This window comes from Lycium ferocissimum, chromosome 2 (genome assembly GCF_029784015.1).
Source record: "Lycium ferocissimum isolate CSIRO_LF1 chromosome 2, AGI_CSIRO_Lferr_CH_V1, whole genome shotgun sequence".
In the NCBI taxonomy this organism is placed as follows: domain Eukaryota; kingdom Viridiplantae; phylum Streptophyta; class Magnoliopsida; order Solanales; family Solanaceae; genus Lycium; species Lycium ferocissimum.
In genome coordinates this window covers 54,308,999-54,334,552 of record NC_081343.1, presented here as the reverse complement: position 1 = coordinate 54,334,552, position 25,554 = coordinate 54,308,999, and the positions used below count along the sequence as shown (strand labels likewise).

At 34.3% G+C, this 25,554-nt stretch overlaps 2 protein-coding genes and 2 long non-coding RNA genes across 6 annotated transcripts; 1 reads left to right on the top strand and 3 right to left on the bottom strand.

Moving 5' to 3' along the window:
- The first annotated feature begins 2,029 nt into the window (after positions 1-2,029).
- LOC132044952 (MACPF domain-containing protein NSL1) lies at positions 2,030-12,558 on the top strand. Its single transcript, XM_059435492.1, has 7 exons — positions 2,030-2,596; positions 4,553-4,791; positions 5,543-5,747; positions 8,414-8,497; positions 8,587-8,770; positions 10,085-10,251; positions 11,625-12,558. Exons 1-7 carry the CDS (start codon positions 2,324-2,326, stop codon positions 12,312-12,314), a joined length of 1,842 nt encoding a protein of 613 aa, XP_059291475.1. The 5' UTR covers positions 2,030-2,323; the 3' UTR covers positions 12,315-12,558.
- Positions 12,559-13,578: 1,020 nt separating this feature from the next.
- LOC132044963 (uncharacterized) lies at positions 13,579-17,724 on the bottom strand. Of its 2 annotated transcripts, none has more exons than XR_009412321.1 (3): positions 17,359-17,627; positions 14,074-14,272; positions 13,579-13,692 (listed from the first exon to the last, which is right to left on the bottom strand). It is a non-coding gene; the product is annotated as an uncharacterized LOC132044963 (long non-coding RNA). The 2 variants fall into 2 exon arrangements; XR_009412319.1 differs by having other exon boundaries at positions 13,690-13,704; positions 13,747-14,272; positions 17,359-17,724.
- On the bottom strand, positions 16,091-17,352 carry LOC132044972 (uncharacterized). The gene is made up of 2 exons (XR_009412324.1): positions 17,218-17,352; positions 16,091-16,180 (listed from the first exon to the last, which is right to left on the bottom strand). It is a non-coding gene; the product is annotated as an uncharacterized LOC132044972 (long non-coding RNA).
- A 2,235-nt stretch (positions 17,725-19,959) lies between the features above and the next one.
- On the bottom strand, positions 19,960-24,348 carry LOC132044938 (protein DEHYDRATION-INDUCED 19 homolog 4-like). Of its 2 annotated transcripts, none has more exons than XM_059435479.1 (6): positions 24,102-24,348; positions 23,858-24,000; positions 21,394-21,471; positions 20,966-21,255; positions 20,387-20,503; positions 19,960-20,274 (listed from the first exon to the last, which is right to left on the bottom strand). In XM_059435479.1, exons 1-5 carry the CDS (start codon positions 24,196-24,198, stop codon positions 20,395-20,397), a joined length of 717 nt encoding a protein of 238 aa, XP_059291462.1. In that variant the 5' UTR covers positions 24,199-24,348; the 3' UTR covers positions 19,960-20,274; positions 20,387-20,394. The 2 variants fall into 2 exon arrangements, with proteins under 2 accessions (XP_059291462.1, XP_059291467.1); XM_059435484.1 differs by having other exon boundaries at positions 23,858-23,997; positions 24,102-24,345.
- Positions 24,349-25,554: the final 1,206 nt, after the last annotated feature.

Genomic DNA, 25,554 nt, shown 5'->3' with positions numbered 1-25,554 from the left:
TGGAGGTCATTGTCAATTTGCATATTCTCTATTACGTTATCAATGCAAAATAAGCAAATACTTGGTCAAAAAGTTCTTTTGGCATACCCTAATAAAAGCAAAAAGCCCCCCTTCTGATGTTTTTACATTTTTTCCTCTATAATATAAAAAACATAAATCATTTTACATTTTAAACTTTTATTCTAATATTCTAATCGAATATTCTTATAATTAAAAGCTAATAAGTATTATTTTTTAAGAGTTGTGTCGAAAGTTTTAAAATATTTCAGTATAGAGAAAAGGAAATGTCGTCCCATTTTATGATGTTTGATGCTAACAGTGTTTAAGATTTTTTATTTTTTGAAAATTGTATTAATAAAATACGCAACAAGGCATTAAGATATGCGTTTAAGTTTTGTGCATTGTTAGTGTATTAGTTTTTTTACATTATCAGGTAAAATGACCTGCTATTGGCGGATTAACCTTCTTTCCAAGTTTTTTTTTGAAGAATTACTCTCGTAGGTTTAACATATTTTGAGGTGTTAGAAATTTGCTCAGAAAAAAACATGAAAATGTTATTATAAAAGAAAATAGTAACTAATTATGTTGTGGCTTGTTTGGTACAAGGGATAAGGATAAATAATCTCGAGATTATATTTGAGATGAGTTTATCCCACGTTTGGTTGGGATAAAATGACAGTTTATCCCACGTTTGGTTTGGTACAAGGGATAAGGATAAATAATTCCGGGATTGTAGTGTTATTTTATTCCCTTGGGAGGGTGGAATAACTAATCCCGGGATAACTGATCCCATGATAAGTTTATCCTGGGATAACTTGTTTCCAAGGGATTGTTTGGTATGATGGATAAGCAAAAGTATTCCTGGAATAAAAATTTAGTACCACTTTATCCCTTGTTTGGTTACTAATCCTGAGATAAGTTATTCCAGGATTAAAAATAGTACCGAGATAACTTATACCCATCAGAGGGTGGAATAATAATCCTGGGATAAATTATCCCAGGACAAAACAGTAAAATTGACAAAACTAGCCCTGAGATTCTCAAAACCCTTTTACTACATAAGGTGGAGGGTATTATTGTAAACAAACAATTTTTTCTTAAAAATTATGCAAAGCATGTTACTTTTAATATAACAAATCAAACAATCAATAAGAAATAATATTAGGATAACTAATCCAACATAAATAATCCCAATATAATTAATCCCAATATAAATAATCCCAATATAACTAATTCCACCATAACTAATTCCATCATAACTTATCTTCAAACCAAACGACCCCTTAGAGTATAACTAATTTATCCCATATAGGATTTTTATACTCTAAAAGATATAAAATCCTTCATTTCAAAAGTGGGCTATTTAGCGCCCCCACGTTTGTCTTTATTTTATTTTATACCTTATACCAAACGAGATAAAATTGTCCATTTTCCAAATCCACTTAGAGTATAACTAGGCTTCTACTCACTACCTCCTTCATTTCAAAAGTTTTGTCTTTATTTTTGTTCTTATATTTTCCAAATCAAGATTTGTCCTATATTTTCAGATTTGTCCTTATTAAGCGTTAAGTGATCAAATCTCAATATCTATTTCATTAGAGATAATTTAGTCAAATTACTTATTTTTAACTAAAAATTAAATTTTTATTAAGGAGTATTAAAATGGCTAAATAAACACTCTTTTTAAAGTGAAGGGGTGATATTTAGCATCCTAAATTTTTAGATACATAAGTTAGGGTGATATATCTGAATTCACCTCATGGTGGAAAGGAATTTCCAACAAATTTATGAGGAAAGTGAAATTAAATACTTATATTTCCATGATGATAAATAGAGAAGCAAAATGATTAAAGAGACAACCTAGTTACGTGTAAGTAGGGCCTAGCCGCCGCTGATGATCTAACTCTGTTCACATATGTCCAAAAAAAATCCAACTTTACCTTCTTCTGTCTGTCAGTGAGTCAAAGTCAAACCTCCAAACACGCCATAGAATTTTTACCCAACACCGCCAAAAAAACAAAGCTGGCTTTTTTGTCACCATAGACTTTCCTCCAATATTTAAACTCAAACAAAATGACAAAACTCTCCCCTCATTCAACAACCCACCCACTGCAACCTGTCATTTTTTGTGTCATTTCATAGAAAAAAAAAGACGAAGACTTGCTTTAACAACTTCTTTCTCATATATACTGAAAAAAGGCAAAGAGAGACTCATGTATGAAGAAGAGAAGAGAATTATTATTATTATTACTGTAAAAAGATTTGTATATTCTGACACCCTTTTGGGAGATTAGAATTGGGTTTGTGTTTTCTTGAAAGATAGATGGCGTTTAATCCTAGTAATAGAATGGACCCACAAACGGCTGCAGAAAGAGCTGTTTCTGTGATCGGGTTTGGTTATGATTTGACAAGTGATATCAGGTTGACTGCGTGTAAACCGGGTCCAAGCGGGTCGGGTTTGATTGAGATTGATCAGAATTCTACCAAGGATTTGGTGGTACCTGGTGGGGTTGTGGTTTCTAATGTTTCAACCTCTATTAAGTGTGATAAAGGTGAAAGAACTAGGTTTCACTCTGATGCTCTTTCTTTTAGTCAGGTAAGTTTCTTTTATCAGTTTAGTGTTTACTTTTTATGAAGTGTTTAATATGTATATGCTTGAATTGGTTAATTTTTTTTTTTTTTTTTTTTTTAAGGATTTTGTAGTTGCTGCTGCTCATTTGCTGAAAAAGATACAAAATTTGATAGTGGATTGCTTGTAATCAGTTCAATTTTGATGTTTAACTGAAATTTCATGTCTAGGAAATGTAATTTGCTTCAAAATAGGACTGGTTTTTTTTTTTTTTTTTTTTAAAAGAATGAAACTTTTTTGTTTTTTCCGTTCTACTAGTTGAGATTGAACACTTAAAATTAATTTTTGTTGGTGATTAACTGATGTATACAAAAAGAGAAAAGAGTTATTGGTGTTGCTATTTCGAGTCTCATACTTGAAGAACAAGTAATGTAGCTAAATTCTAGTGAATTAAAAATATAAATTCTTTGAATTGGAATGGCGTCGATAGAAATTATGTATTTTGCAACGAAACCAATGTAAGAAACTGGATTCAATTTTCGGATGAAAGGAAACCTTTATAAAGAGAAAATTTGAATAGAGGCGTTGAGCTATCTAGTCTTAGATAAAGTTTTGTCCGGTTCGGGTTGTTTCATGTGAATGTTTCTGGTACCATTCGGCCATAAAATAGGTCTTCTGGGAGTATTGGTCATTGGATAAGTTTTGTCCGGTTGGCGTATTTGCATGTGAAGGTCTCTGGCACCGTTTGGCCGTAAAATAGGTCTTCTAGAAGTATTAGTTATTGGATTAAGTTTTGTCCAGTTCACGTAGTCGAATGTGAAGGTTTCTGGTACCGTTTTGTCATAAAATAGGTCTTCTAGAAGTGTTGGTTATTGTATGAGAACTAAGTACATCAATCTCTTTGGCTTCTGGAACTTTGTTGTAGTTGGAATTAAACATTGATAAATGAATAAGGAGATTGGAGTTACTAAACGAGATTTGTTTTTTACCTATTCTGGGGGTGGAGTGAACTTCCCTTTTGTTTCTTTTAATAAGGAAAATAGTTTAAGAGGTCACCCTTTTTCTATAGGGCATTGTTAGTTCTTTTGTGCATTTATCATGAGCTATCCATTTGATAATTGCTTGGGAAAGACTCACTTTTTTATGCCTGTTAGATTAAGTGTTGAAACTTGTTCTTCGAAATTATGGGTGTTTTGATAATTCAGCCTAATGTTTCCTTGATGAAAAAGTAATATAGCTAAATTCTGGTGAATTACAATTGGGATAGAGGCGTTGAGCTCTCTAGTCTTGGATAAAGTTTTGCCCGGTTTGCGTAGTTGCATGTGAAGGTTTCCGGTACTGTTTGTCCATAAAATAGGTCTTCGTGGAGTATTGGTTATTAGATAAAGTTTTGTCCGGTTCGTGTAGATGCATGTGAAGGTTTCTGGTACTGTTTGTCCATAAAATTGGTCTTCTTGAAGTATTGGTTATTGGATAAAGTTGTCTGGTTCACGTAGTTGCATGTGAAGGTTTCTGGTACCGTTGAACATTAAATAGGTCTTCTAGAAGTATAGATTATTGTATGACAACTAATTACATCAATCTCTTTGGCTTTTGGAACTTTGTCGCAGTTGGAATTATAACATCGATAAATGAATAAGGAGATTGGAGTTACTAAATGAGATTTGTTTTGATTTATTCTAGGGTTGGAGTGAACTTCCCTTTTGTTTCTATTAAAAGAAAAAAAAATACTTTAAGAGGTCGCTTTCCTTTTCCTATGGAGCATTGTTAGTTCTTCTCTGCATTTATGAGCTCTCATGATGCTTTTCATTTAATCATTGCTTGTGAAATATGACTTTGTGGTACCTGTTAGATTAAGTGTTGAAACTTATTTTGCAAAACTCCAATAATTATGGGTGTTTTGTTAATTCAGCCTAAAGTTTCCTACTTCGATTGCATTTCTGACTAACCTTACCTTTTTGCCCTATCGCTCATTGCGTTCAGATGTCAGAGCAATTGAATCAGGAGTTGTCCCTGTCTGGTAAGATACCTTCTGGTTTGTTTAATGCGATGTTTGGTCATAAGGGATGCTGGCAAAAAGATGCAGCTTCAACAAAGCTTCTCGCTTTTGATGGTTGGTTCATTACCTTGTACAATATTGAGTTAGTCCGATCTCATCTAACACTATCTGAGCACGTGAAACAAGACGTGCCGCCTTCTTGGGATCCTCCTGCGCTTGCAGAGTAAGAACTTTTCCTCCATAATTATTTAAACAACTATTTTTTCTTGCACCAGGATATTATCGATAAAGGCTGTGTAAGTTGAAAATCTTGACGAGATATCTGGTGCATGCTTCTTTATGAAATAGGACATAAGATGAATCAGATACGCAGAAGGTTTGAATTAGGGGGCTGCAAATTTTTTTAGTACAGAAGCATCTTTCCAATATTGTGATTTAACAGTTTGGAAACTAAGCAAAGGAAGGGAAAAGACGGCAAACTGAAAAGGATGGATATGATGGAGAAAGAGATTTTAGATTGTTTTTCTTGCTTCGGTGAATTAGATTAGGATATTATTGAGAGGAATGGTCTGTTTCCTCCTTTGATTTCCTTTTCCCTCCTCCTAAGTCGGACACAAGATATTCTCTTTTATCTGTTTCTGTCCAAAAACATTGTCAATGCTTTATGCTTTTTCTATCTAGAAGAAGTAAAAATTCTAATAAGAGAAAAAAGAATGGAAAAAGAATGACTGATGAACTCTAGAGAGTCGTTACGGCCCTGAAATTTGGACTTGGGATAAGTCTTAAGACAGTTTGTGGAATCTTTGATTTTTACCGCTTCTGATTTTGATTTTATCTCCTTCACTCTGATTTTCTGTGCCTTCTTTTCACTTATGAAGGTTGACATAACTTTCTATTGATTATACCCTTATATGCTAACATTGAAAATGGTGGAAAAATATTAACTATGAAGTCAATTGTTTACGATTTTCCAGGTTCATTGAAAAATATGGCACCCATATTGTTGTCGGGGTAAAGATGGGAGGTAAAGATGCAATTCACATAAAGCAGCTGCAAAGTTCCATTCTTCAGCCAGTGGAGGTGCAGAAGTTACTTAAGCAATTAGCTGATGAAAAATTTTCAGAAGATGTAAATGGATGCCAGATAGCAAACCCTGGTAAATCCTCTCAAAAATCAAAGGTATCCCACATCTTATATTTCATAGTGCAACTACCTTTTCTTGTTAATATCTGGATTGTTATTTTAGTGCACCTTCTAGACAGTAAAGGTGGGAGAATAGTGTCTTGACTAATTGTCGATCTCTAATATTTTGCCTAACTTCATAGCAATAGTTGAACTTGAGTACAAGGAACATGTTCTTTGTATTGGTGCAACCAACTTCTGCATCAACAATTGCGAAAATAAATAACAGAATATTTTACGTGGAAAGTCTGCCTGCTCAAGGGAGTAAAAACCACGACCCACATTATAGGATTTCTTCCAAAACTTCACTAAAATAAATTAGCAAATTTGGCTACAATTCTATAACCTAAGAGACTAACTCTAGCCATTAATAACCTACAATCACTCTGACCGTAGCTGCACCTTCAAGCTAACTCTAGCTTAAATGTACAATATTTTCTCTCAGAAAATCACCTAAGGACAATGCTTTTAGAATAAGAAAATTAGGTTACAAATCAAAACACTTATTACAGGAACTAGACAAACTGTAGTATTTGAAGGAACTTCAACACTAGTCTTGGTTCTTCAGTTTTATCTCTATCTCTTCTTGCTCACAGGAACTTGCTTTTTGCTTTTGCTCTCACGATGCTCTCAATATAGGTGCGTAAATCTGCAAGAAAACAATTTCTACCATAAATAGAGCACATGTTAGCAACAAGGGTTAGAGATAGACATGAATTGAATAAAATCTAACCCTAGAGAATAAAGGAAGTGTTAAAGAAAACACAAGGCTTTCCTTAAAACAACTCCTACTTTGACTCTTCTTCCTTGTAAACTTGGACTTCACATTAACAAGCAAAATCATCCAAGATTCTCAATTATTTTGGTTGCTACTAGGTCATATCTGTCTAATAATAAAACATGTTGTGCGTGAAAGTGAATCCTAGCCCCACAGAGAGTAAGTACCGAACGTGTCGGCAGAAACTCACCAAGGAACAGGTTCTTCAGTTTGTGACACTCGGTCCAAAATAGCGTTACTGTTAGTTAATCATCAAACCAAATTTCAACATAGATACTTTAATGTTTCCTTTTGTTTTACCATCTAAATGTGGAAAAACATTTAAGGCATGACAAGGAGTACACACACAACCTTAGATAGTTTGAGATGGTTGTTGACTTGAGGATGTGTTTTGCCTGCCAAACTAATTCTGTCACTTCCAAAATATTTTGGAGGTTAGTTAACCCATTTTACTGATGAGACTGGATGATTGATATGCTTTATGGCTGTTTAGGTCAGGTAGAAGCCATGTGCTGGGGGTACTAAATAAGCCGCAATTCGGAGTAAACTTCTATAGATTCATACATGTTGATAATGATGCCCACTGAAGCAATAAAATTCTGGCTAATGCTAGTTAAGGTGTTTGTTAGTTCTCTTTGATAAAGAACGATTCTGCGTGTTCCACTGCTTTCCATCCAATTAGTTTAAGCTAGTCTGCTCTCGTTTAGATCAGTGTTGTCAAAGGCGCGCTTAAGCCCTGAAGCGAGGCTCAAAACATGTTGAGCGCTTCGCCTCGCTTTATGTGCGCTTCAGTGTCATCATCAAGCTCTAAGACATACTTTTCCTTGCCAATGAGCCTCTCTTGAAGAGATGGCACTAGATAATTGATATTCAACTTTATCGTAATGTTTTTAAAAATTTTCTGTCCATATATTTGTTATTCATGCTTATTATTATTAGTATTGGACTAAACATATATATAGATTTGCATTTTTGCGCCATTGCGGCTTTTTTCATTAAAGGCCACACTTTTATTTGCGCTTTGCGCTTAAAGCCCCAGCTGACCTTAGAGCTTTTTTGCGCTTTTCGCTTTTGATAACACTGGTTTAGATTGAGAATGATTTAACTAGGTTATTACAATTGAAAAGCTTTACCAATATGATTTTAGAATTTCTTGTAATGGTAAAAAGAGCTACTGTAAATTTTAATTGTAAAATCATACTCCTTCTGTTCCAATCTATATGGCATAGTTTGGCTGGACACAGTCTAAGAAATAAAGGAAGACATTTGAAAATTGAAACTTGTGGTCTTAAACATACCATTACATTTGTGTGGATACAAGACTTTTGAAACTTGCTATATTATTTGTGTGGCTATGAATGGCTTGTCATTAGGTATAAAATGGGAAGTTCAAGTTAAACCTTTTCCATATTTAGAAAAGTGCAACTCTTTTTGGATTGGTTTGATAAGAAAATCCTTTTAGAACGTAGAGAGAATTGTTTATCAACAGTGTGTCATGGTAGGAATAATGTCAAGTAAATACGATGTTACGCTAAATCAGATTCTTGTAGAAACTTTTTTTTGCTAGTGATCAATCTTTTCAAGAGAACGTAACACGAAAGCCGGACAAGCAAAATGGGGTTGAGGGATTGAAATGTATTGTTTGTTAATATAACTGAGCCACTAAATCCATAAGCCCCTAGTCATAATTGTGAAGGAACAAAGTTATGTATGGGTTAGTCGAACAGACTAAAAGGTAATAATGTCATGCCCATGCATTTTTAAGGAAAGTTAAGCAAAATGGATAACACAATGTTCATTGTAAAACTTCATTACAAGTATTTTTACACAGAGATGAAACAAAATAAATTGTCTGACAGCAGCTTCAATTTTTTACACATGACAGGATGAAAAATCAATATTCTCAGATCCTCATCTACCATTTGCAAACTCAATCAGACCATCTATTATGTCTCACTCGAAAGCTGATGTAAGATTGTTTTGTTTCCTCTGAAATGAATCGCTGTGTTCTGTTGATAAGCTTTTTGTAAAGGATTTGGATTTGAATTCCTCATGCAGGATCTACTAAGTATTCATATCCGTCGAGGAGGTCTTGATTTTGGTCAAAGTCATAGCCAGTGGCTTCCTACTGTATCACAGTCTCCCAATGTCATATCAATGTCTTTTGTGCCAATCGCTTCACTTTTGAGTGGTGTAAGGGGCAGTGGATTTCTAAGCCATGCAATTAATCTTTACCTGCGATGTGAGTATGTCTATTTCATCGTTGCTTTATTCTTCTGGTGGAAATGTTTCTCTTCGCTTTGTATGCCTGGGATTTTGGCTATTCCTGTGAATATAATGAGTATCAAAATATCAACAAGATCTAGCTTATTCTCTTCTCCTTTTACCCATGTAAGAAACTCCAGCACAACAGACCGAAGGAATGGAAAATGAGAAGGGAATAATATGCAGAACATTACAGTTGAAATCTTGTCTTTAGAGATCAGATCTCAGCCTTAGTTTTACTTGATGAAGGCATATTAGTAAATGACTCACCAGTCGTCTTTTGCTCTGAATTCTTCCCTCTTATATAATTGGATTTTTGAGCAGCATTGCAGCCTTATACAATGAATAGATTGTTGTAATTGATGCTGGCGTAAAACCAATCATATTTTTTTCTATATGATATAGATCATCTTTGAAAGGATATTAATGAGCCATTAGAGAACCCTAATTTGCTGAAACAAACTATTTATGGAATGAAACTGTTCCAAATAAAGCGAATGTCTATCGAGAATTCATATAATTTACACTAACTAGTTAGGGATTACCACAAAGGGATATGGTGGGATGGATGGGTCCCTCCATCCTTAACCAAAGGTCTTGGGTTCGAGCATTGGGAATGGAAAAATTCCTAGCAGGGAGTGCTTCCTTCATAAATGGACTCTATGTTGCACGAATCTGGATTAGTCGGGTCAGAGTTCTGGATACCAGATGGTTAAACAAAAAAAAAGGTTTGGGATTGAGTCGTAGTTATTGCTACTTTTCGTGTATTTCATAAATATAAGAATGTATTGGAATACAATTAGCCTGTCTGCATTTGTTTATCGAACAGACAAAGCGTCACAGGACTGATAAGAGTAGAAAGCCAGTTGAAGAGTCCTATGTCGTGGACTATGAACAAAAAGCCACACGCTCGCTCTTATAAAAAATTGGATCAAGCATTTTGGCAATGTATTAAATAGAAGGGCTGGAGAAGTTGTCCTGTTTCGATGTGTGCTTTTCAATTTCCATCACCAGTGCAGAATTGTTTGGGTTATACCATTTTTTGCTTGACCTTTGCACACGTCTTCAGTTTTGTGAGAGCAGAGCATGTGACTATTACACTTCTATTCTGTGAAGCCCTCCCGCAGTTTAAAACATATTGGACTTCTATGAAAGAATATCTTCCTTGTATGTTTTAGGAAGAGCAAATGTGTTCTTGTGTCAACAGTTGTGAAGTTCTTTTCCATTTCTTCATTTAGAGCTACATAGTAAACTGCTTCTTATCTCTGATAGCAAAGATCCTTTTATGCAGATAAACCGCCAATCGAGGAACTTGAACAATTTTTAGAATTTCAGTTACCTCGGCAGTGGGCGCCTGCATATAGTGATCTTCCTCTTGGTCATCGTCACAGGAAACAAGCATCTCCATCCTTGCAGTTCACTTTGTTGGGTCCAAGGCTATATGTTAACACTATAAAGGTATATCTTCATGTGTTAAGACAAGAACATCCTTTGGTGATGTACACTATTTTACTGTCAGTACTTTTCTTTCTTCATTATTTTCATCATTGCTTTTTACTCTTGCTCTTTTTTCAAACCTATTCTCGAGCAGAGGGTCTACCAGAAACAGCCTCTCTACCCCCTCAAGGGTAGGGGTAAAGTCTGCGTACACCTCACCCACCCCAGACCCCACTTGTGGGACTATACTGGGTATGTTGTTGTTGCTGTTAAGATAAGAACACCAAGAAAGCTTTTTTTGTACTCTGGATTTTCAAGAGCAACATTTTGAAGTTTTCATATTTATCAGCGTGAGACTTAGGGGTGGCAAAATGGGTAAAATTTATGGTTATCCACCCGACCCAACCCATTTAAAATGGGTTGGATACCCAACTCATTTAGAATGAGTCCAATATGAGTCAACCTATATTTATCCACTTTATGGGTAAACTCATGGGTTATCCACCAACTACACTCCCCTCAAGCTAATTATTATATTAGTAGTACTTAGTACATCATAGAAAGTTCTGGGAGTCTAGATTTTTCTTTTTAATTTTTTTAGTTAATTTTTTAATTTTTAATTTTTTTAATTTTGTTTATTTTTAAAAAAATTATTTTTATTTTTTAAATATTTGATTTCTTATTTTTATTAATTTTGTCTTAGAATCTAAGCTTATTTTGGTTTTTAGCTTATCCGTGGGTTAACCCCTTTTTTATCTGTGTAAAATATGGGTGGGTCGAATAATTGATCCGTTTTGGTTTAACCCATTTTCGACCGACCCATATCCGACTCGACCCGCCCGTTTGCCACCCCTAGTGAGACCTAATATAGTTAAAAGGTTACCTTTTCCCCCTTAATTAGAAGGGACAAAGGAAATGCAGCAGTAGCAGTTCTTTCCTGTTCCTTTCAAATGTGCATTGACTAGTTTTGTTGTACTAGTTTCAACATTCAGAAAGAGGGTGCACTTCTATGTTGAGTTTGATTTGATGACAAATCTTCACTTTGTTTTCTCTTTAATCTATTTTTGAGTAATAGATATGATTATTTTCTTGACTTTCTGATTTTGACCTACCATACAATTTCTAGAGAGCCTGTTAAATTTCTACTCTCGTGTTTGGGGAATAGGGCAATCTACCCCCTTTAACTCTTCAGAGGATAACCTGTGCTTCAACGTTCTTTTTGCTTTAAATAAGCATTAACTTTTGGCGTAAGGAGTGACTATCGTTGATTGTGTTCTATGATCAGCATTTCTAAGATCTTTGGGCTGAACATTAACGTAACTATAATTGGATAGTTTAGTCGAGGTGGGAGCTCTGAATGATCACTCTTTCCTTCCTCTTGCTAATATTTGTAGGTAGACTCTGGAAACAGGCCAGTAACTGGAATTCGGTTATACTTGGAAGGTAAAAGGAGTGATCACCTGGCTATCCATCTTCAACATCTATCAGCACTTCCTCAAAGTATCCAACTAACAGATGATCTTAGCTATGAGCCTGTCGATGAGCCAGTTGAACGAGGATATCTTGAACCTGTCAAATGGAGCATATTTTCACATGTTTGCACTGCTCCAGTTGAATACCGTGGAACACGAATAGATGACTCTGCTTCTATTGTGACCAAGGCCTGGTTTGAGGTGAAAGGTATGGGAATGAAAAAGGTCCTCTTCCTGAGGCTGGGATTCTCGATGGTCGCCTCAGCAAGGATCCGTCGGTCAGAATGGGAAGGACCAGCAACCACATGTCGGAAATCAGGTTTGATCTCGATGCTGATCACTACCCCTTTCAGTACAAAGCTAAATCAACCTCAGAAGCCAGCAAAAGTGGACTTGAATTCTGCGGTTTATCCTGGTGGGCCACCTTCACCAGCAAAGGCGCCAAAGATGTCGCATTTTGTCGATACAACAGAAATGGTAAGAGGTCCAGAGGAGACACCTGGCTACTGGGTGGTCACTGGTGCAAAGCTCTGTGTAGAAGAAGGTAGGATAAGAATAAAAGTGAAATACTCCCTCTTGACCATACTTACAGAGGACTCGTTCTTGATATAAAGGATTGAAAGAGTGCGATACATGCTTTATCTATCTTCTTCTATAGGACATTGTGTATATTTCTTCATCTGCTATTTGCTCAAATATGTAAAATGTGTTAGCAGGGTCAAATTGGCCTAGTTAAAAGTTTTAGTGTGTAAAGAAACTTTGAACTTTTGCTGAAAGAGAGGAACATATTTTTTGGATGTACATGTAACATTCGCAAATGTACTTAATATCAAATTAGATGGATGATGTTGGGAGAGATCTTTTTTCTCAAGGAGATACTGTGAATATGTGCTTACCTGTACCTGATATTTTTATCAAATCAATGAATATTGTAAGACATATATGTTTCATATACATATTTGCCACTTTGATCGTGCGTAAGCTGCATGTATTCTCACTTTAATTTTGACTATAAGATTGTATCCATTAGTTTGGCATATACATTCAATGTGGGTAAGTTTTTACCAAGATGTCTTTATTTGCAACACTAAAGATGAGCCAAACTATCCCCATGAATATATATACAAAGCAAAACCTCAGAATTTTGGTTGCGAGACTTAAAGAGTTTCTTATGGTTCATACCCACTTCATTTGGAAGTTTTAACAACTCTTATCCTATTAAAGCAACATTTCAAACACGAGTTGCTAATAATACGACGTGAAGTAGTGAGCAATTAATATATGGAATGTATGAGTTAGGTTCGTGATGTACAGAATTTTGCGCAAGCTCGTGATATATCACACATTTACTTAAGAAAAAAAAAAACCCATGTATTTTTTTTTAGGAGAAACAAATTAATCTGCTAAGAAGTGAAAGTGACTCGTGGCCTAACTACAACACAGAAAAAAGGGAAATGGCACCACACGCACATTCGTGAATCGTGATCGTATAGCTATGGCCGGTGGCCATATTTAGTTTCCTTCTCCAGTTTATCATGAAAATAACTTTTTCCACTATAACTTTTGATTAGAAACATAATTGTACTTATTGTTTGTATTAATAATTATTAATTATACGATATGTATGCTTCTTTTCATTTGTAGCTCTTTAGATTAAATTATTTGATTTAGTATAAAACGATTAAAACAGATATTTTTGATAGCATTTGTATCAATATGAGAGTGGCTGGCTTACACAATTATGAGAATAAGACTTGAGGTGTTAACTTGTTTGCTCCCCAAGTTTTACCACAGATGGCACCTTCTAACAAGACAGAAAGGAAATCTCTCATATTATGTTTGTAATATTTCGTTTTTCACTCAGTGTTCGTTAGGGACCGGTACTAGCATTAAGGCTCAATTAAATTAGGATTTGCACGGGGGAGTTTGATATGCTCCTTACCAAATCAATTTCATACCCAAGATTCGAACTTCAAGCCTATGATTAAGGCTGAAAGAAAGACTTACCATTCCACGACAACCATACTTAAGTCATATGTGAAACTTACCATTCCACGACAACCATACTTATGTCATATGTGCCAAAGAGTAAAAAGTGAAAGAGAGAAGGCCAAGTACTTACATTGATTCGAGGATTTATCCTGCTACAAATTACAATAACATATTTTTTTTTTAAATCAATTTGCACGTTGTACTTTTCCGAATTATGTTAAAATTTTATGAATAGTTCCATCACGTAAATGAAATGACATATTTTGTAAAAAAAACTTGTTATCAAGCTACCTGTCTTTGATATAATTTTTTAAAAAGAGTTGAAAGGTTGCTGTATCACTTCAAATAAAGCAAAAACCTTTCAATGATTATAATTAACAGGATCATATTTTAGCATCATAGGTATTCTCTTTCATTTCCTACACAAGAATATATATTGAGTAAGTAACATCTACCTTAAAGCGTAAAGAAAAAGAAAAATCAAATATTTACAAAAAGCATTGCTGTTGGTGCAAGCTTCCTTTAGCGTATCATCATCATTCTCGACATTTCTTTACCAACCAACAAATCCTAAGAAGCTGCACCCAAGAAAAGTTGAATCCATATATTAAAATTAAAATTAAATAGTGGGTAGGAAATATTCAGCTAATTAATACATAAAAAGAATGTAATTTATTGTGAAAACATTAAATTCTAGAGTCCTCTTATTTTAACTTTTATTCTTTAAATTGCCACTTTGTATTGTATACGCAAGGGGTGGTAAACATTTTCACCCCCAACTTTGCTTTAAAAATCAAAATCCCCCCTCAACTATGAACAATAGACATTCTCCCCCCTTTATTCTATGCAATGTCTATTTTACCCTAGACATGGTCAATCCTCCATCTATGTATAACATTTTTATATTATATAAAATTTATATTTTTAACCTAGGTATTTATATATTTTTATTTAAATTCATATTTAATTAGAATTATCCTTTTATGAATTTATCACAAAATCTAATGTTACATTTTATGGTTGGTATTTTAATATTACATGCATTAAGTATGTATATATATGTATACACACACACACACACACACACACACTCACTCACATATTACCTGTTATTTTTACATATATATGTATATGTATCTCTCTTATTCTCTATTGTCAATATATAAACGAGTTTTGGTTGTCTATGGAATATTTTAACTTATAATTTAAAATTCATTTATAATATAAATAGGTAATCTTTTAGGAATTTGTTATAGAATAAACCTCTATTTTTATTAATTATTTTGTATTGCATTGAAATATATTTACAAGTTATTATTACATGTTATTTTTAATTGTATAAATAAATATCAGAGTTTTAATTATTATTAATTAAAAAAAAATTATTCTTCTCATTTATTTCATTATAGAACGGCATGAAGTTATATCATCAACTAGTATTTCACACTTTTGTTTTTCCGTCTCGACAATAATATTTATTTTTTATTGAAAATTTGTTACATATACTTAAGAGATAAAAAAATCATGATTTTAAAGAAGTAAAATAAAAAAATAAAAAAGACAAGTTGATAATGTAAGGGTAACATAGGAATTTGAAAAAGTCAATTAGAATAAAGGAGAGAGAATGACTATTGTTCAAAGTTGAATGAATGACTATTGCTCAAAGTTGAATGACTACGGAAGCGTATTTACATTTTCACTAAATTGAGCAAAAATAGTGAACGATAAGGAAAGTAATCTGAAAGTGGGTAGTTTTGATGTAACGTTAAGAATAATGGACTTCAACCCCAAAACAAAAAATTCGTTCCCCATCTCTACTCCAAAAGAACATCTAAAGTTTCGTGTGCGTACCTACTGTAATTTTTTTAGAAATATTAAATTTAAATGTCTAAACTTACATAAAATTGAGATTAGTATTCCCTCTGTTCTTATGTGATACTTTTCTCTCTCGAGATTCACTTTGACCCTAAATTGGATTAGATTAACCTAATATTTTAATATTAAAATTTATATATTTAAAACTACATGAAAAGTATTATAAGTTGTAACTTTGCTTATATCAATTTGGCTAAAAAATAGCTCTTAAAATATTAATCAAGGTTCATGCCTTTCTACACTGCTTTGGATTGCTTGTTATTACCTCTAGCACTATCTGATTATTTCTTTTACTATGCCGTCCTACTATATTTTGGCTTATTATCGCTGTTTATTATTACTAATGCTTTTTATATCTCTTTTTGAGCCGGGAGTCTATCGGAAATAGCCTCCCTGCCCATCAAAAGGTAGGGATAAGGTCTGCGTACACTGGGTATGTTGTTCATGCCGTTTGAAATCACATATATTGGGATGGAGGGAGTATATAACTCACAAAAGTTCATAAAATAAAATCTTCAAAATAGTAAAAAGAAAACTCTACCAAACTAGTAATATTGCTCCTTTCGGAGCTTGAACATGATATATTTTTCGGAAAAGGGCCAAATATACTCCTGTACTATTAGAAAAGGGCCAAATATACCCCTCGTTATACTTCGGGTTCAAATATACCCTTACTGTTATACTATTAGTTCAAATATATCCTTCTTCCGTTAAAGTTGTCCAAGGTGGACATACCATCTTACATGGCACTAACATTAGATGATGTGGATGCCACGTGGGATTGCCACTTGAGCACCCCTGACCCATTTTACACCTTTCCTCTTCCACCACTAAAGTTTCCTTCCCTTCCGCCCATTGTCACCATTACATCCGATCAACTAGTCCATAAGCACGATGAACAGTATTTATCAATTGCTAAGGAGTCAAGCGCATAGAGTGAATGCATCACAAGTGAAAAGTAAAGGAAGCACACGACTCCAAACTATTCCAAAATAAAGCATTTGATGGGCTTTACTCTTCATCCATCTCCCCGCAACTGTATAACTAACCGCCAAGAAAAGGAAATGAAAAGCTTTGCTTCTGTCTAAAGCTTTTACAGATGCAAACTGGAATTAAAGTACACATACAAGAGGAACAAGAACAAGAATTACTACTCATATGATATTCCATATAAAACCAAAACTTACTAAAATAGATGCAAACTTTTCCAAATTGAAGAAGAAAACGAACGAAAGATCCAATTTTTCTCAGTGATTAGATCATCAGAAAGGAATTCCAGAAACAAAAAAGATCAAATAAATCACCAGATAGGAAAGACTCAAATGGTTGAACGGTGTCATTTGAAATTGAACAATGGTAACATAAGTCGGTACAAAGAAAACAAGAAAGCAAGATAATTATGGCGGTAATGGCGGCAATGGTGGTGGAGGGGAAGGAAATTTTAGTGGTGGAAGAGGGGAGGTGTAAAATGGGCTAGGGGTGGTAATGTCAGTGCCACGTAAGATGGTATGTCCATCTTGGATAATTTTAACGGAGGAAGGATATTTGAACCAATAGTATAACGATAGGAGTATATTTGAATTTTTTGAGATAAGGGGTAAATTTGGCCCTTTTCTAATAATACAGGGGTATATTTTAGATAAACAACAAAATCAAACAACAAGTACGTCTCAATCCAATCAACTAAGATCAGCTACGTATATGAATTAATTCTCACTATTCATATCGTTCCACTTACTCGTCGATCTCAATTAAAACGCAAAGAACGGGATAAAAAGTGAAGGTGTACCTGAGAGAACGAATGACCATATGTTGAGAGAGAGCGTGGAAGAAGAAATTGGCTCCATGAAGGAACATGACAACAGCAGTACACCCTAGCACAAAGAATTCAAACATCCTTAATTTTGCTTTTCTTCAATCTAATTAAGAGCAACTTATGACTATTTTATGTGTGTGTTATGTTGCAGATATTTGATGAAAAAGAAGAGAAATGTTTATGATAATTTACAGAGGGGCTTTTAAATAGAAAAGGACCAAACAAGGGCAAGGGTGATGCATTATTTGTTGTTGTTTTTTATTTAATGGAATAAATTAATTAGATGGGGGAAATGATTGGTGAGATTACGTGGATATACAAATCGCTATTCCAAATCCATTATAGATTTTTGGCTGGCTGGGTGGGGCTTATCTGACCCACTGGAGGATTAGGGCTCCTTAATATTTTACTTTGACGTGCCCTTTTTTTCTCATTTTTTCGCACGGATTGTTTTTCATTTTTTTGCGCGGATTGTCCTTCTTTTGGGGTGGTCTTTAATTTTTATCCCTCAAATTGGTGGTCTTTAATTTTTATCCTTCACCTAATACTTTGAGATTCTGGGTTCGGACCAAAACTCAATAGAAAAAAAGAAATTTCGCAAAGAGAGGTTTGGATTCGCAAGGCAGAATTTTGCCTTCAAAACTCCGCCTTACCAAAACTCTACCTTAAGATAGAGTTTGCTAAGGCATAGTTTGCCTGCAAAACTCTACCTTAAGGCATAGTTTGCAAGCAAACTACGCCCCCATCAGTATAATTTGCACCAAACTATGCCACGGCAGGCGTAGTTTGTAGGCAACAACCTAGCGTTTTTTTTTTTTTTTTTTTTTTTTAATTTTCGACTGAGCAGGGGTTCGAATCAGGAACGCTACGGTTTTAGGCGAAGGACAAAAGTTAAATACTGAGAAAATGGCCAAATGCACCCCCAACGTTTGACCGAAATCCCAACTGAACACTTAACGTTTGCGGGGGTCCTATTACCCCCCCTATGCATTTTAAAAGTGAAATATATACACCCTTAAAGAAAAAATACTTTAACTTTTTGCATATTCAAGCTTGAGATCTCTGAAGAGTGAAGGAACCTTATCCATCTCACCACAACCCTTAATTATTCTCTTTTATTTAATTGCGGACTCACTTATATAGAATTTTTTTTTTGTTTACCTAAAAGAAAGGGGCGAAAAAGGCTAGCATCTTTTAAAATAACATCCACACATCTGAATATGACATAAAATGAAAAAAGAAGTAAAACGAGTAAATGGGACCAAGTTGAGTCACGGGGGAAGGATTTTTATTATTTTTTCGTTTTTTTTTCCTCATCCAACAACCACATAATGCTTTTAGGGGTCGTTTGATAATAGAAGGATATCTCTGAGGGGCTAACTATCCCACCTTCTATACGGGATAGCTAATTCTATCATTTTAGTAGTGGTAAGATAAAATAATTTCAGGACTAATTAATACTCATAATCAAACGCACGGTAAAATAATTTCTTATTTTATCCCAAAATTATTATTCTTATCCCACCGGCAAACGACCCTTAAACTTTTAGATGTTTGTTTGCAAAAGTCAGCAGTTAGAGTCCAGCACCGACCTGCGTAACTGCTGGCCGCCCCATTGCTGGCTGGACTGTTGCAACTTGGTATTGCCTTCTTTTGTTAGGTACCAAACTTTTATTTATCTGGTCATGATTTTTTAAGTAAGTCTTAATGAGAGATCCTCTAATTATTATTATCATTATTGTCAACTTTAATTAGATAAATATTGGAAGGTATCTATTATGATCATTATTATTTCTTTTGCTTAAGAAAAGGCATATATTCTTGAAGCACCGGTAGTGGTACCAAGAGACAGCTCAAAATGAGAAGGCGATCAGCTATTTGTTGTTGTAGTGTTTTTCTTTTTTTGGTCTTTTTCTCTTTGAATTTGATCCATTACACGTTCTTAAAATCCCTGGATACAAATGGAATAAGTCAATGCCATATCAAGAATGACTTGACTCTGTATATATAGGGAACCTTCTAAATTGGAATCTGAAAACATACTTTGTATTAGTTTTAGTAGCATTATCAAATTTAAGATCACTGTCTATGTTGCTTCATTTAAGCCTTTCCGTCTAATATTGCTGTAACCATATTTATGTTGGGGCGCGATCAATCTCAGGAATGTTAGATTTTGCCTCCGACAAACTGAATATAGGGCATTAACTTTCCCATCCTCTCACATTTTTGGATATCAATGGTCACAGACAGCTACATCTTGTACGTACAATTGCGCAATTTCCTCTAACATAACAGGCCTATATGCAACATGACAGATAATAATGTCCATGAAATTTCTGAAATGTATGCTCTAGACTATAGCTTTATTGTCCTTTATCCTCTTTGCTCTTCAATTGAAATAAGCATGTATCTCCAGTAAAATTACAGTCTCTTAAGGGAAGAAAAATAGTGAGTAAAGGATAGACATGGATGATCTGCTTGTAATTCATATGTTCTGGAAAATAATTATGGATCAAGTTATGAGTTGGGAAAGAATGCAGAACACTCGGAGGAAGAACCAGACATCAACAAGTATAAGATAAAAACTTTCTTTTTCTCCTTTGCATCACAAAAGAAATAAAATAGTGACAGAAGGAAAACTATAATGGAAAAATAAATAAAACAAATGTTGCAACACTGGTGTATCCTAACAAGTGAACACATCTAGTGCTGCTGTCTTGATTAAATCCTTCTTGTCATGACAAACTACTTTTCTGCAATGCCTAGCTTACAAATTACAATATGAAAATATCATTAAAGCAAAAAAACTAGGTAATATATCATTCTTAGGGGGACCAGATCTTCGATTGAGAGGACTTGAGAAGGATACTATGATTAAGCATCCATATGCTGCATCAAGAAAACATCAAATCAGGCATATTGGATTGTTCAACAATATGAATCGATAAACTCCCTTATTGATTGTCAACTTAAAATTATTATCTTGTAGTGCAATACTTACTCCTCTCATTAGTCAGCTAACAAAGAGGAGGCAAACAGATCTTGGACAAAAACAGCTCTTCCAGTAGCCTGTCTTATCCTCTTTTCTCGCTCTTCGGCACTTAGTGAAGGGTCAAACCTGCAAGAAAATGAAGACAGACGGATAAAAGATTTGTAGAATAGATAATTTAAAATTTTGATGTAGCATCAGCAACCACAAGGATCATCAAAGGCAGGTATTTCTTTTGTCTCGCATACAAGTAAAAGCAAAGTGTAATCTGACTGATTGCACTGTCAGGTGTAGTGGCCGAGCCAGGATTTTTAGTAAGAGATTCAAAATATAAGAAAATAAACACACCAAGAAGCCAAAGGGATTCAACATTTCCTACATATTCATAAAATTTAAAAAAATTGACCTTATATATATAGTATAATTTTCCGACAGAGGGGGTTCATCCACCCAGGCTCCGCCCCTGGTCAGGTCCCTTCTTGGAATATCCAAGATAACCTCAATTACAGCTAGTTGAAAATACAAGGCCAAAAGAGAACGGGAGAATTTGGTCGATTTTACACTGCAAAGACAAATAATTAGCATCACTACCTTAACTTCCATATATGTTGTGATGTCACATTCTTTGTAGTAGAGTCCTCAACAGTGGATAAAACAGATTTTGAAATTTCCTCTGCTTCAAATGTGGGGTAGTTCAAAACTAGAGATGAAAGCAAGGGATCATTGGCTGCAGTGGTTGATGTTGCACTGCTTGATCGATATCCACTTCCACTGCCTCCTAAAAGTACCTGCAAATGAGCTTCACGAAGATCTCTACCTAGTAGAGACAGCGCTTGACTGCTGGGAATTGCAACTCTACGTAATCTACGCCGCCGCTGCACGTGTTCAGAGTTAAAGAAAATTCACCAGAATTCACCAGTATAGGAGATTTTTACAGTGGAAGAATTTGCAGCATATTGTTACAACTTACAACAAGAAGTTATCTTTACAGAGTAATGATTAATTGAAAAAAAGGATATCCTGAGCAAGTGTCCATGTTGCACTGTAATATGACTTAGCATGTCCCTCGAAACTTTATGAGAACAAATGGGACAGACCTGCAATGGAAGGCAGACAGAATAGGTAAATACTTGTCCAGCAAGTTAGACCCTCTACAAGATAAGATACGAGGAACAATTAGATGGATGCTGTAATCCATCACATTCCTCTGGAGAGATTCATTTGTAAAGGCTAGAAAAAAAGAAACAAAAAAGTAAAGGCAACATATTCCTCAGGTACTAGAGCAGATGAATAGAGGATTCATCTAGCCTTTCAAGCAGCTGTAAAGAACTACGAAAATTCTTCAGTTAACTAAAATGCACAACTCAATCTTGATTAAGAGCTAAGTTTTGCTAGGTTGGAAAGGCAGCAAGCATCTAAAAGACAAATTATTGAGTATTGAAATGAAACATGCCAAAGATTAGTGGAATAAATATAGAGGATCCTATAGCCAACCCCAATCCTCAGCAACAACCCACATATCAAGAAGTGCCAACACTCCTGTACTCTGATGCCTTGGCTTCTAGCCCTGTGAGTATTTTCTGTTTAATTATAATAGACTGAAATGGAACCCCCTAGCAAATTAATGCTGAAATGAAATACTCATTGGAAAATCCCAATTTTGTCTCTAGGTGAAAGAGATACAACAGATATGGTTCCACAGCAAAGGAAAAAAAGGGCATTTTTGTGCTCCATTTCCACTTTGTGAGAGAAGGTATTAAAGGAACCGAAATTGTGCAAAATGAAAGACAGCTTCTCCTAATCTTCTAAACATGCTTCTTAAGAACAGAGCACATAAGGGAGTGACATCAAACTAATAAACTTTGACGCTGCAATATGAAATCAAAGACCGAGAGGCTTTTGGATCAATTGTTCAACTAAAATCACAAGGATAACTTTGGTCATCCCAATATTTGAGCAAGACAGAAACCTTAACTATACTTTTTGAATTACGTCAGCAGTGGAAAGGATCCTATGAAAATTGTGAAGGTTAGAAAAGCATGCGGACCACGATATCTATATAATAATTGAAAAGATTTGACATCAAATCCTGACTTAGCTCAATTTACATGGCTGACATCACCTACGTGTATTTCAAATTAGCCGAAGTGCCTTAGAGAGGTTGGAGTATTATGCCTTATTAAGATTTTTGATGTTATATTAAGGAGTTGAAAGATGCCTAGCGAAGTGAGAAACAACAAATTTGTTCCAATTATGAGAATAAGGAGATGATCAAAGTAATACGAACTGCTAAGGCGGCTTTCACGCAATGCCTCGGGGCACCCGCGATGGTTGTGACCTGGACGGATGTACAATGAAACTGTGATAATGCGTCGACTTAGAGACATTACAAGCTGTAATTTACAACGATTACAGAGAATCAATTCAGATTTATGTCTAGTAGATGCAAAAACAAAAGCTTTATTTTTACTAAGAAGAACATAAATGTATATGCAGAAAAAGCAGAATCTCTACATGATATACTTTTTTTGATGACCGAGAAATTTGTCTGGAGCCAACTCTTTGGCCTAACTGCAGCCTTCTCGGAGATGATGGGAGCCTTCCTCTACCCTTCTCCACTTAAATACTGGACTTAATTCACTTGGGCCAAGGCTCGAACTTGTGACCTGGGACACAAGTCCCTCAATTTTTGCCAACTGAGCTAACCCCTGGGGGTCTCTACATGATTCATTAACATAGAGAAAGCGTGTGGCAGTGTCAAATAAAGTCTTGAGTGTCTACTGAAGAAGAAATGAAGCTATACCAAAGATATGTATGCAAAGCTGTTACAAGTGTGAGAACACTAACGACTAAGTAGTTTCCTGTAACCACTAGTTTATCCTACAGATGGTTAAACTGGGTAGATGACATTGGATGATTTAGGCTGAGTCATGTATACAACTTTTACATTATTTGACACCGACTTGGTGCTTACTAATGAAAATTTTGATTTATCGACAAGAAAAGTAAGACCTTGCAGTTTCTTTGGTGCTAGTATGAAGGTTTAACTCATGCTCTGTTACATATGCTCCAAGTAAAAAAATACCACCAATTCCTGCCCAGTCATGTTTCGGCCAGAGTCTAAGCATAGATTATGTTGATGCAAAGTTAATCTGGTATGGATTTTGGGCAACCTGAAAACTTTTCTTCTGTCAAATCAATGGTTCAGATATCTTTCTTATACCTTATGTAAGAGTAATCAGCGACCAAACAACCAAGATTGTAACTTTGATAGATTTTTACTCTGTATATGCTTTTTTAACATAAAAAGCGAGTATTTTTTTAAGGAAATGGAAAGAAGACCTCAAATTCAAATTTGTATTTACGCAAAAAAGAATCCAGATTAAAAATCTTGAATAACATAGGCCCAAAAGCAAAATGATATAATCATAAGAAAACAGGTACATCTAGATATATATTAATGATTGCAAAGAGAGTACTCACAGTGACTCTGGATTCACAAGAATGTTCCTCTTCGAGATGGGAACAAAGAGAAGCAATATCAAAATCCTCATAACAATATGGGCATGGAAAATCGGGTCGGACCTCTTCTTCAACCTCGAAATCATCGATGCTCAGCCTATCTACTTCAACCCAAAAATCATGCAAAAAAACATTTCTTTTTCAAATAAAATTACTACAACAATAAAAAGAAATAAGATCCAAAAGAGAAAAAATAAAAACAAACCCAGTTGAGAAGTTTGATGATTGTAGGAATGGTGTTGCTGTAAATTTAATTGGCGTTTAGCAGCTGCAAGACGAGAGGTCCAGAAATCTGAATCCATGGAGAAAAGAAGGAGAGAAATGGGATGGGTTTGAGCTGAAAATGAAGAATAAAGAAAAACTAAGGGAAAATGAAATTTTTTATTTTTCCTTGATATTGATGTTGATTTTTTGTTAAATATATTTGTTGGAATTTAATCTATTTTTCTATGGATGTTGAAAAGTGGCACTGTTTTGACTTTTTTCTATTGCTGGTTCATCTCAGATAAATTTTATTTTAATAATAATAATATAATAATTCTTACTGTATTATCGATTGTCTTAATGTGTAACTAGGGAGGGGAGTGGTTATGGTGGTTTTGGTTAAGGATGGGATGGGGAAGAGTAAATATTTGTGTGTGTGTAAGAGAAGTGAGAGGTGACTGGAGCTTACGTAGATAAAATTATGTTGGATTTTTCATATGTACTTGCAGCTTACGAGGATGACACCGTTTACCCAATGTACATTATCTGGCGTTTCCATTTCAATTTACTTCTTTTTATATTTTCATTTATCTGAATTTTATGTATAATTTTTTAAACTTATTATTTAAAATATATCATAATAGTTTGTACAACAATAAAATATTATCAGTATATATAAAATAAAAAGTTTAAGTTAAGTTATTTTTAATAATTATCATTTTTAAATATTTTTAAAAAAATAACATCAAACAAAATATTTTATCTTGTAAGTAAAAAACATCAAATAGAATATATTGAAACGGACAGAATAATGTTTATCTTGTTACACCCAAGACTTTCAACGGGCACTACAGGCCCATCTGGTATGTAATTGTTAGCTATATACATATATGAAATATCTGATTAATCAAAAAAAAAAATTATCTTGTTATTAAAAAATTCACTAAAGTCAATCGAAAAGCCTAAAAGTTACGGGGGTGTGTTTGGATTGGCTTGTTTTAAGTGCTTATTGGCTTTTAAGCACTTTTTTAATTTTGTGATGTTTGACAAAGATAAAAAGTGCTTAAAAACACTTACTTTTAGGCATGAAAAGTACAAGAATAAGAGCCCGTTTGAATTAGCTGAAAAAAGTGGCTTTTAAGCATAAATGCTTAAAAAGACTTTTAAGTGCTGAAAGTTATTTTATAAATAAACGATTCACGTGTTTAGATAAAAGTGCTTAAAGAATTTTTAAAAGTAAGGGTAGTATTGGAATTAACTAAATTGTTCTTAAATATAAGACATAAAAAGGGTAAAGTTATTGACAAAAAATGGGCTTTTTAAAAATTTAAAAATAAAAATAAAAATTGGAGTTGTGCAATTTAACTTGATTTTGGCTTATTTTAAGCACTTTTTAACTTAATTTAAACCTAATCTTGAAATTTTTATTTTTGCCAAACACGCTCGAAATAAGT

What these genes read in the sequence shown, in the direction of transcription:
- LOC132044952 (XM_059435492.1), top strand. Translation starts at nt 2,324, where the DNA reads ATGGCGTTTAATCCTAGTAATAGAATGGACCCACAAACGGCTGCAGAA. An exon ending in ATGCTCTTTCTTTTAGTCAG is followed by an intron (nt 2,597 to 4,552) that starts GTAAGTTTCTTT and finishes CATTGCGTTCAG; the next exon opens with ATGTCAGAGCAATTGAATCA. An exon ending in AATTAATCTTTACCTGCGAT is followed by an intron (nt 8,771 to 10,084) that starts GTGAGTATGTCT and finishes CCTTTTATGCAG; the next exon opens with ATAAACCGCCAATCGAGGAA.
- LOC132044938 (XM_059435479.1), bottom strand. Translation starts at nt 24,198, where the DNA reads ATGGATTCAGATTTCTGGACCTCTCGTCTTGCAGCTGCTAAACGCCAA. An exon ending in CTTGTGAATCCAGAGTCACT is followed by an intron (nt 21,472 to 23,857) that starts GTGAGTACTCTC and finishes CTTCCATTGCAG; the next exon opens with GTCTGTCCCATTTGTTCTCA. An exon ending in AACATGGACACTTGCTCAGG is followed by an intron (nt 21,256 to 21,393) that starts ATATCCTTTTTT and finishes AACTCTGAACAC; the next exon opens with GTGCAGCGGCGGCGTAGATT.